This window comes from Arachis stenosperma, chromosome 9 (assembly GCF_014773155.1).
Source record: "Arachis stenosperma cultivar V10309 chromosome 9, arast.V10309.gnm1.PFL2, whole genome shotgun sequence".
Classification (NCBI taxonomy): Eukaryota; Viridiplantae; Streptophyta; class Magnoliopsida; order Fabales; family Fabaceae; genus Arachis; species Arachis stenosperma.
In genome coordinates, this window is record NC_080385.1 from 142,172,656 (window position 1) to 142,185,016 (window position 12,361).

The window sequence follows — 12,361 nt, forward strand, 5'->3', positions numbered from 1 at the left end:
ATTTAGGCACGTATAATTTTTCTTTTTCCTAAATTTGAGTCGATTATTCCACCTATTTAAATATAAAAATCATTCACTAGTAAAAGCTCAAACACATGTTCCGATAAAATATACTTATGTTCCAATAAAATATACTTACTAACTGCATCAAAGTGGATGCTTGAATTCTAATGTGAGGGATGAGATGGCCCAGCACAGCATTATTATTTGGATGGAAGTTAATGAATCATACATCATTACATAGTACAACAATAACTCTAGTAGGTCAGAAGCAGAATGTGCTGCATATTTGAATTAATGCTCAAAGATGGCATTATTGTAATTTACAGAAAAATTTGATATAGAAAGACTTTATTTAAAGAGAAGATGCAAAGTAATTAATTTAGCAAAGGGATTGACTTTCTCTGGAAATTAATTAATTAATTAATTAATCAATTTGTGAACCCTAATTGCTGATCTAACAAAGTAACAATATGCCCACATTTATAGTCAAATTAAGTTGGATCAGTTAAATTAAACGTGTTTGGATATATTTCCATTCCAGATCTGAGAGCGAAGCAAAGCAAGAAGTGATGTGTCATGTGTGTGTCCTACTCAATCACAACCCTTTTTTTTAATCAAAGAATAAACAAATAAATAATAATTAAAGAAAAAGTATTGTGCGAGGCCACAATAATCATTAAGTGTGTAACGTTACTCTTTTCGAAATTGTTTGGAGCCAAACGGCCTTTAAACCTTGTCACATGTTCTCACCTCTTGTCTCTCTTTGAAATGTTGTGCCTCTCTCATTAATATAATCAACTAAGAAGCAACATTCTTCATCCTCTTCATTCTTCATCTTCTTCTTCTCTTACTCCGAGAGATCAGAGATGGGTTGTTTCATGGCATGTTTCGGTTTATCCAACAAAAGAAAGCGCAAAAAGGCTCTCTACAATGTTATTGCTGCAAACCAAGTAAGAAAATCACACCACAACCAACCCCATCTTCATGCTTTTTAGTTTTTTTCATAATTTCATGCAGCATTTATCTTGTAAAGTTGTGAGAGTTTACGAGTTAGCTCGAGAGTTCAATAAATTTGAATACCCTTTTCACATTGTTAGCTAGATTGTTAGTTAGAAAGCTTGTGTGTTCTCTTTTATCTTGCAGAAATATGGAAGCTATGAAGCTCTTGCCATAAAAGAAAAAGCCATGATTCCATATTCTGATTTGAGGTTAGTCCTTATTATTATTATCACTTACTCTTTCTTGCATACACTAGATTGTTTATTTACTCATCAACGAATTCACTTATTATTTGTTAGAAAAAGAGACGAATGTAAGGAGCAGAATAATGTCAAAAGCAAGAAGAAGAAGAAGAAAGTTACATTTAATCTGAATGTTCAGATATATGAGCCTGATCCCACAGCTTATAAGGTACTAGATAATGAGGAAGAAGAACATGAAAACAGTGCTGCAGAACCAGCAAAGAAGAACTCGAATTCACCTTCCGTCTCCGGAGAAGGATCTGCATCCTTAACAGTGACATACCCTCCAAATTACAGATATTATAACTGCAGTGAAGATTTCGGCGAGGAAGAAGATGTAGACTACGAGGAATCTGACATCGATGACTATGAGGATGATGAAGAGTTTGATGATGGATATGATTGTGATGATGGTAGTAGTGACAAGAGTTTAGAGAATGATGAGGCTGACGCATATGGTGAAAACAGCAGACAAAAGGAGTTGTCCGATTTGTCCAACTCTTCTGCGGCCGAAGACAGGACAAGGAATCAGATGGCAATTGATGCAAGTGGAAGAGACAGAAGCACAAACATGCATTCTGTTCTGAGCCCTGTAGAGAACCTAACTCAGTGGAAAGCAATCAAAGCAAAAGTTCCATCAAGTAAGCACAGGAGGAAGGAGAACGTTCCAAGCATACCCTCGACCACCACTGAAGCTTGCTCGAATTTCTCACCTTGTTTCAGCATGAAATCAAGTGTCCTTCAGTCTAAACCTCGGTTGCCTCAAGTTGCAGTTGATGCTAGTCTCTCAAACTGGTTAATTTCCCCTAATTTCAATGTCTCTAAGACCACGATTCATTGTCAATGATGAGAACCATGGCAATGAAGAAAAAGCAAAAAACACTTGGTAAATATTAATTCAGTGAAAACCAATTTTAGAGGAGGAAGCATGGATTCTTTATTCTTCTGTGGGTTATTCATTCAGCAAACCATGTGCAAGTTGGGATGATTTCAGTTTATGTTATTTGTGTGTCTAATTCTTGGTCGTTTTGTTTTTGTTTGATGAATGGTGGTATGTTTGTGTAACAATGGAATTCTTTTCTTTGTTTGGTGGTGATGTCTACAAGTTTGAGCTATGTAATTTCATGTATGCTCAAATCTTATTTACAGTGATTACAGATATAGAATTGATTTTATGTATAATGGCTCCAAGATGTGCTTCATTATGAGAGAAAGTGTTTAATTGCTTCAATATGATGGAGCTACAAATTGTTGTACCGCAGATCACAACTCCATTTAAAAATTTATCATTGGCCAATAGGTTGCAACATACACAAGGTGGGTTTTGAACCCCCAATACTTGTTTAGACGGGTGAGTGAGTTAACCAGTAACTACTCGACTAATCCAAGTTGGTTATATTTGAACCAATGATAACCTTTCTAGTTTTTCAACAAGATCCTTCTACATTACATTGATAACCTTAACAAGTTCTCATGCAGGAAATGGCACAAGCAAAACAAATAACCCTTTTCAGCATAGCTTAACTGAGAATACTTGATTCAATAAATTTGTTTCACATAATGAGTAATTGTAAAAAGAAAAAGAAACATGTGCATATCTACCCTTTAACAAGAAGCATATTTCTTATGTAAGCTCTATAAGATTTACATACATGGAAGCTGTGCTACTCTCAGCACTGTCTGAATCATATTGCTTTCAGCAATTAGCAATATGTGCACTTTGATCTCTATGGAGAATTCACTGAAATGAATTGAATTCTCTTACATAAAAATGTTGCATAACTTGGTCTTGCTTTGATTTTTACTATTGATTAGAAAAGTGAAAAGTGAAGGCTAGCCTAAGATTCAAAGGTGAATCTCAATGAATGTTGAATAATCTAATCAATGGTAAAAACCAATACGCGATCGAGTCATGTGAGAATTTTATACAAGATATCCATTTCGAGGAATTCACACAACAGTCCAATCGAAACGGATCCGTAGATTGGCAAACACAAGGAGTTGCTTATCTTGATTATGGGAGATGTCGTCCCAAGATCAAATGCTCAGACTCATCAATAGTTACTTCAAATTCAGGGTTAATCCATCATAAGTTTTAGGCAGCCTGAGATGATCTCTACATTATTGTACACATACAAGCGTCGTCGTCATCATCATCCTCTGACTCACTTACATCACTACAAACACAATTGAGAGACAATGTCAGACAATTTTGGATATATAACACATAAATGGTTGATTCTCTTATTCAACTTTAGCTTTGCTACATTGAAAGTATATTGGCAATACTATAAATGATTTACATGAATCCAAGAACATTATTTTTTTTGTCCCTATCAATTTTGTGCTTTGACACTTAGTAGACTTCTGGTTTTTTTTTTTTTTTTTTTTTTACTGGAAGTAGACTTCTGGTTAAAGATTCATATAAATAAAGAAAAACAGAACAAATGAATGAGAACAACTTAAGTTAGATAGGTTCTATGTGACATCTTTTATAGTTTTATTTCCCCAAAAAGAACAATTCTAAAAGATTACTACTCCCTTTACTAATATCTTCTCACTTTCATATGGTTTTTACTTTTTATAAGAGCCACAAATTTACAGCAATTTCTATTTCCATTTCAATATATAGATAAGAAATAAGAACAGATTCTTCTCATAATATTTGTTTTACGAGTTCATCAAGCATCTAAGCCATATGAGAATAGATGAGAGGAATCGATGAGAATATAACCATTTTTCAGTTTCATACCTCTTCTGTCCATCTTGTGAGTTAATCAAGGAATGTGAAAAAGAATAGAGTGAAAGAGAAAGTAAAATGAATTCATGAAGGACAATATTGGTCTAAGAATATGATTAGAAATAGTAGGGATCTAGGGATCTTATAGGAATGACTGATACAAATACCATAAACGTTTGGTTATAAAGGGCAAACTACATTCACATTGCTCCATACAAAAATAAAGGTACACTAATATAGTTAGTAATAGAGGACTAAAGAATATCGAGCATTATCCCAGCAAGTGGAGTCAGCTATGATTTGATTTAAAATCTAAGACATGACATGATGCAACAGCCAGTTTGAATAAGGATAGCCAATACTGCTGAGAATGCAAATGCTGTTGTTAAAATATCAAGTAGGTTGATATTGATAAGGACGGAAAAAATAGGAAAACTAGGTAAAACTAAAATGTGAAATCACAGAGGTGATGAAAGTGGAAGAAAGACAAGACACTGTGTGTATAAAATAAGAAGAATATGCTGGTTAAAAGAACTTCTAAAGTCTTAAATGAAACTGATTATCACCTTTCAAATATTATAGAAAAGGAATATGTATTTCAAAATGATGCAACCAACCAATCAGTTCCTCATTCCAATTTCAGCAGGAGACTTTAAGCTCCTTCAATTAATGCTGGTTCTGATTGTTATAAATAAAGTTGAGGTAATTTAAAATGATAGATAAAATTAGTAGAAACACAACTTAACATTCTAACTACATCTAACTAGAGGAACTTAGCTCAGATGTAAGAGATAATGAACATGTGGATGATAGACAACAATAATGGAAGTTTCTGCAGACTTAACCACCTCACTACAAAACAGAAAGTGGCTTCTTCACGAGATATTCATTAATCATGATGGTAGCAATGGTGATGCACACTAAACAAAGGTGGTGTTGTGCTGTTGTCTTGAATGGTGAATATAATTAGTGGGTTAATTTTGGTATATTAATTTTTCAAAAATACTATTTGAACACTAAAATTAGCCACTAAAATCAGTCACCAATGTATTTATGTATAAATACATGTGTGGTTTAATTTATTTTCAATATATATGTATTCCACCATGTATTTTATATTGGTAGCTGACTTTGGTGGCTGATTTTAGTATACACGTAGCATAATCATTAATTTTTTAGTGAGAATAATTTTGATGGTGCCACAACTCACGAGAATAGAATTGGAAATCAGTTAGACTGAAACATGAGAATTGATTCTTATTAGAATTGAAATTTGCATTAATTCATAGTTCTTACTACCAAAGTATGAAAAAGAATTCTAACTCTTGAGTGAATTGAAATCACAAGGTTTCCAAACCCGCTCTTAGCACTTCCCAGAAATCCAGATTTAAGCACTTTGAACAAACACTAAGAAAAGCAAAACCATTCCAAGGGTAGTACTATGTTCCTTCCTATAAATATTATTCAATACAAAGTGAACTCAACCACCAAACGCAATTAAAGCTTTCAGTTATAGCAGTCAACAAAAAAGGAAAGTAGTTATGAAAAGAGGAAAACCCCCCAATCAAAATGAACATAATAAATCAAACTAGACTAATAGCACAACAAAATTCAAAGTTCCAATACCACAGAGGTTTTGTTTTGTTACCTTGGCTCGTATTCCAACACCTCAAAAAGCTTCTTTCCATTCTTGTCATTCCACTGCACTCTCCTCCTACTACGTGTTCTATTATCTGATTTGCGTGACATTCCACCTCTGCGAGGTGGCAACAAGGACTTAGAGACACTATCATCTTCTCCATTAACACGCCCTTCTTCTTCCTCTTCATCTTCTTCTTCCTCCTCCTCTTCAACTCTTACACCATCCAAAGAAGCCACAGAAATAGGCTTTTTCTTAACAAAACCACCATGTCCGTTAGCTTCCTTAGTGGATCCGCTATCCATCAACAACACCACAAAACAACACTTTTCTCTGGTTATTCTCTCTGGTCCGTTTGGTGAAACAGACCAAAGAAGAACACAAATTACCCAATTTTTTTTAAAATAAAAATCAATCAGTCAATCCGAATTTCAAAAAAGAAATTGGATTTTGAAAGGAATCCATTTGACCGATACGCTCAAAATCATAATCCAGCTTCTGAATCTGACCAAAACATACGAGGTCAACGCTGAGGACAAAAAAATTCGAAAACACAGAGGAAGCGTAACCAAGATTGAAGGAGGAGCCAGCTATAAATAATGCAAGAGAAGCGTTAGAATCTTATCAGCCGTGATAGAAAAGAAATTAACTTTAATGGAGGGAAAAAATCTTATGGCCGCAGAATCGGAATTGATGACAGTGATGAGGCGCAGATCAAAGGATACGAATAGGGAAGAGAGCAGAGAAGAGAAAGAGGAAGACAAAGGGGTTAAAAGGAGAGAACCATAAAGACGCGGTTAAGAGGTAGAGAAAGTGAGAAACTATAATAACAGATCACACAAGCAACTCGCAAGTCGCAACAAAACTATGTAACTGTCTCTGCTTTCTAAGCAAAGACAGAAGCTTATTCGGTGATTATGGTTTTATGGTTTTGGTGATTACAGTAGTTATGCTTAAATTGCTTTAACCAAGATGCAAACTTTATCTTATCTTTAGGAATTCATTAGGAAAGTGAGAATGTGAGATCTAGTGGTCAAACTTTTATTTCTAATTTATTAATTTATCATTTTTGTATTTGGATAAAATATTTTTAAATTTAAAAAATTTTTGTCATTTAATTTCTTTAATTTAAATATTTAGAATTAAAACCTTTTTATTTGACTATATTCAAGTAAATTAAGTAGCTCAATGATAGAATAGTATGAGTAAATATCAAATTTGTTGTCAAATAATTTTAAATCAAACACCTTTATTTCCAACAAATTTTTAATTTCTATAATTTTTAAAAATTATTTTATCTGCCTAATTAGTTTTCATGTTGTTTGTAGATGGACTGACTTATTTTATAGTGATATATTTTAAAATTTAATTGTCTTATAATAAAATTTTTTAGGATTTATTTGTCTAATATGTATATTAAAATTTTGAATAAAAACAACAAAGGATAATTTGTCAAACGAGAATAATTTTTGAGACTAAATTAAGTTTCTATATGATATGTTTGGCATAAAATACACAAGACTGAGTTATGTCTTAGTATTCTATTTGGTTAAAATAAATATTGATATGAAATGAGGATATTTACCAAAATATCCTTAGTTATTAAATAAAATGTTACTAAAATTTCAATCTTCATTTCAAAAAATTCTTATCCATTGTATCCCTATTTTCTGGAGGTACGAAAGAGATTGAAATTTTGTGTTCTAAAACTCAAATTTTAGTTCCAGGCTACTAAACACAATATTAAGTCCCAATCTCTCAATCTTAGTTTCAGTCTCCGAAAACAAACATTACCTTGGCCTTGAGAGAATAAACTTTGTCGGAATTAATATCACGACCAAAATGAGCCATGACTGGCACTCGGAGAAATTGTTCCCTAGCAAGCGTAACAAATTTAAATATAACTTAAATAAAAAAGTTATAAATATTTTTAATAAATTTACAAATACTAGAACAAATAGTTACAGATTATTTTTAACAAAATACAAAATAGATTAATATAGTTGGATCTTTCCTGTGATATATGGAGCATATAACATGTAGAAATTCAACAAAGAACGGGCATCCATTGTAGATCATTACTCTTGAATAGAAGGTCTCACATATTCAAGTATTTGTTCCTGAAAAATATTTTTTCTAAAAATTGTAAAACCCTATAAATTAATAAATAATTAACTAATAAATTAATTATGAGCTAAAAAAATTTAAAAAAATAAATTTTATAATTTAAAGAAGTAAAAATATTTAAAATACGAATTAAAACACTAATTTAAAGATTTTGACTCAAAATTGAGCCAATGGTCTAAACTGTTTAAACTGTGCCTAAGAGGATCCAAGCCCACTCATAAGGCTTGCAATCAGCCTCCTTCTTTCTTCATTTGCCATTCACGCTGAAGGGAAGGAGATGTGAATCAAAACCTAAACCCTTATTCACTTTCAATTTCAATCTTCCATAACTTTCAATCCAGAGTTTCGATCGCCGCATCGTTTGCGGCCATGCGATCGCTTTGCTGAACTCTACAAATTCATCCGAACAAAGTGGTAAGAAACTTGAAATTTCTCACCCAACCCTTACTTCTCTTTAATATCGCGTTTTGGTTTTGGGATATTGAGAAATTTTGTAATTTTGATAGTTTAGGGATATTCTAGTGCGAGATATAGCTGGGTTTCATTTAAGTGCTCAATGGGTAAAGGTGAGGAACTATTATCCCCTTTGAATTCTTCAATTTATGAAGTTTAGAAATTAAAATTTGTGGTTGTGTATGAAATTGTATGCAATTAGATTGAATCTATGTAAATTAAAGTCAAATTGGTGAAGTAGTGTGCACAAAACTAAACTCTGGTGGCTAGATACTTGTTGAGTTGGCTTAAAAGCTTGTGTGAAAAAGATATTTTTGGTGGCGTTTGAACTTGGGGAGAAATTAGCTAAGATATGATTTCGGTTTCTTGTAATATATAATATTTTGTGAATCTTTGGCTAGTTGCCTTAGGATAGGTTTGAATGATGTGAATTGGTTGGTTTGATTGATTATATATGGTATGTGCATGCAATGTGGATTATTGATGTTTATTGTTGAAATTGGTGGAAATTATGAGTGAAATTTGTTGAATAGATTGAAGAATCTAGGTGTTGATATATTTGTTGAGGGATTGAGAAGTATGTGATAATGGTTAGGAGTAATTGGTATTGATTTGGTTGTGGTTTAATCGGTTATGAATTGAGAATTTTGGAAAACTAGAGGATTTGTAAGTTTTGGTAAAAATCGATTTTTGACCAACTTCAGCGGACCATAACTTGGCTTCCGGACATCCAAATCTTGTGAAACTTATTTTGAATAAAAATTGGGTCCATGAAGTTTATAACGTTTAAAGAACGAACTGAAAATGATTGTTAACGAAAAAGTTATGCGTGTTTGAAGTTTAAGATTAAAACATTGAGTTCTGCAAAAGTTGCAGGAAATTGAGGTCATGCATACGCATGAGGGGATTATAGACTGGAAAGAGCTTTGCACAAGTGTTGTGTGAATACCATGTGTATGCACAAAAGCAAGGACATGCGTATACACGACTTGCATTTTTAGAATCAAATGTTTTTCATGCGCGTACCATGTGTACGCACAGAAGGGGACTCGCGCGTATGCACAAGGCATGCGTATCCACGAATGTCCTGTTTTGCTGAAAATATTTATTTTAACTGTTTTTGCCTATCCACTCTACTCTTTCACCTTTGTAACCCTTGTATATTGTTCAATAGCTAGTGTTAGGCTTCGGAAGAAGAGCAAACCTATTAAGGGAGTTAGCTCGACATTGAGGAAGAATTGTGAAGTGAATAATTGAGTTGACGATGCATGGATAATGTTGTATGAGATATGAATAAGAGAAGTGATGATATTGATGAATTGTGATTAAAAGATCCATCTGGCATATGCATTATATTATCCGAGACATGAGTTTCTCTGGGAAGATGCAGTGGCTTGCCCCCACTTACTCCAAGTTGAAATTTGATATTCTGTTGATCCTCTGTCACAAGATTTGACTAGACACTTTAACTCTCTGGATTCTCCCAATGATATGATAAATGAATGATTATATATATATATATATATATAATATAGATATATATATATATATATATATATATATATATAATATAGACTCTTGGGGATGCTTGCACGCAGTGACTACCAGGGTGGCTATCAGACATGTCGGGTTTGGCTGTATAATCGATAGATGATATCATCGGCCATAGGATAGATATGCATCATATGCACTTGTATGTATTGTTTGAGTATGCATTTGTTTGGCTTGCCTCTTTGGTTAACTATAATTAACTGCTATCTGATCTATTTGTTGTATCTCTGCTTCCCATATTGTATTTTGGGGATGCTTGCACGCAGTGACTATCCAGGGTTGGCTATCAGACATGTCGGGTTTGGCTGTATAATCGATAGATGATATCATCGGCCATAGGATAGATATGCATCATATGCACTTGTATGTATTGTTTGAGTATGCATTTGTTTGGCTTGCCTCTTTGGTTAACTATAATTAACTGCTATCTGATCTATTTGTTGTATCTGCTTCCCATATTTGTATTTTTCCTGTCTATTTTGCTTGTGTTTGTTTCTGAGAGATCCCTCATGCGGGTAGAGGAGACATTGAGGGTTGTTCCACTTGGTGACTTGAAGGTTTGCAGAGAACGAAAAATGAAGAGTTAGACTAGAATCCTTAGATATAGTCACCATATTTCTGGTTTAGTGAGAACTCTAGGATTTCATATGGTTGTTGGAGTTTTGGTATGCCTCTGGCTTTTCGGGACCTTAAGTCTTATCTATATGGGCACTTTTTTCATACATATTCTGTTATTTTTCAGATGCAGAACGTGAGGCACCTCGCTGAGCGTGTTGGAAACTCTTTGAGAGCGAAGATCCACCTTTGGGGTTATTGTGTTTGGTATTTTATAATATATATATATAGCCAGCCTTTGCTTTGCAGATCGAGTTTAGAATTTGTTATACAATTTTGTTGGAATTCTTTATCTATGTATATATATTGTCTCTTTTGCTTTCCCTTATCCCGCTTTATATTCTTCACGTTTTGAGTGCGACACAATTTCTATTTGTTTCGTTTATTCTTGGTTCAAGGCTCCTAGTTAAACTATTCTTCATATATAAATATGTGTGTGTGTGTATTTTGCTTTTAGAGGTCGTAATACCTCATCACCTCTGATTTACAAACTTAAGCGTAAAGCTTTGAGTGGTAGGGTGTTACAAAAACAGAGTGCATTTTGCATCTCAGTGACTAGATAGTACATCTATAATCCACATGAGACTATATAAACATTATTATCAAAGTAATTTTAATTAGAAACTAGTAGTTGATACTAATAAATGAATCAATAAGGGAGTTCTCAGTACATAAATAAAATCAAATAGTCCACATTGGGCGACTCCACCTCTAAGGGTAGCCCTTTTTTTCTCGTGTGTTAATACAGAATAACAGATCCAGCGTGTGGCCTACAGGGCTAGCAATGCTCCTAGTAGATGAGGTCTGAGTTAGATGCATCTAAGTTAATGTCATGACCGATGTTAACTACGATTTTCTAATACAAGTCTCCCAAACAAATTCAAACATATAATTTCAAATACAACCAATCTTTGATCTTTCAAATATATAAGGTATCAAATCAAATCAAATCAAATAATACTTTCTCATAAAAAATCCTTTTCAATCATAAGAAATGTCAAATATATTTTACAAATTTAAAGTGTATAAGTGAGTATCAATAATACTTCAATGTTTCAAAAACACATTCAAATAAAATCAAATATTCTAAAATAATGCAAAACTTTATCAAACATGTATATAATCTCGTGTAAAGTTCTTAAAGTGTAAGCTAAACATAAATAAATTATTTAACTCTAATAAATTTATTATTTTAATCAAACTGAAATTATTCAACTATAATTTCATAAATATATTTAAAATCTCATAATAGCGTAAACCAAAAGTAATTATAAACGTAAAATCTACTCATAACTTGGTCCCAAGAGGCCGAAGAGACCAGACCCAAAGTGCCAAAGTAAAAAGTGAGGAAGGTTGAAGTAGAACGGAACAAAAGAGCACAGAATTTGAACCAAGACAGTGGCAACAACTTCAATTTTTATGACAGCGACACTGGCCACAACAACAGGTAAAAGTTATGGATAGAATCAGACAGAAGGCAGCAAGACAAAAGTGGTACAGGAGTTCCAAAATAGAGCAAAGGCTGAATCCAAATTAGAATGGAACTAGTGCAAGTTTAAAAATAGAAGCAAAATGCAAGAAAAATGTTTGGCAAAGCAAGAGGAAAGAAGGATCTAAACCAGAAACAAGGCAGTGATGCTGGCGGCAATTTTTTGGTGACTCCAACGACAATACCATGGTGAAAAGGCTCTGATACACTGTGGAAACTAGAAGTAGAGGAAGAATTGGGCAAACCTCTCCAGACCTCCAACAGCAGCGCCAGCAAGGAATGGCTCCAACAGCTCAACGATAGCCTCCTTCCACAATAACGGTAGTAGCAACTACAAGACCCACCATCGTCGCCTCCTCTTTTCCTGGTGATGAGCTTGTTGCATTCTCCTTTCCCTTTCTTGAAGTATCTCTTTCTTCGGGCTCTTCAGCGGTAGTGGTGACACGACGGTGATAAGTTGGTAGTGACAGAGCGCCTTCTCCCTCTTCTTCATCGTCGTCGTC

The 12,361-nt window shown here is 33.7% G+C and overlaps 2 protein-coding genes across 2 annotated transcripts; one reads left to right on the forward strand and one right to left on the reverse strand.

Moving 5' to 3' along the window:
- The first annotated feature begins 781 nt into the window (after positions 1–781).
- Positions 782–2,403, forward strand: LOC130950452 (uncharacterized). Its single transcript, XM_057878944.1, has 3 exons — positions 782–953; positions 1,147–1,211; positions 1,302–2,403. Exons 1-3 carry the CDS (start codon positions 870–872, stop codon positions 2,089–2,091), a joined length of 939 nt encoding a protein of 312 aa, XP_057734927.1. The 5' UTR covers positions 782–869; the 3' UTR covers positions 2,092–2,403.
- Positions 2,404–2,760: 357 nt separating this feature from the next.
- Positions 2,761–6,543, reverse strand: LOC130950453 (uncharacterized). Its single transcript, XM_057878945.1, has 2 exons — positions 5,633–6,543; positions 2,761–3,421 (listed from the first exon to the last, which is right to left on the reverse strand). Exons 1-2 carry the CDS (start codon positions 5,926–5,928, stop codon positions 3,361–3,363), a joined length of 357 nt encoding a protein of 118 aa, XP_057734928.1. The 5' UTR covers positions 5,929–6,543; the 3' UTR covers positions 2,761–3,360.
- Between the last annotated feature and the right edge of the window lie 5,818 nt (positions 6,544–12,361).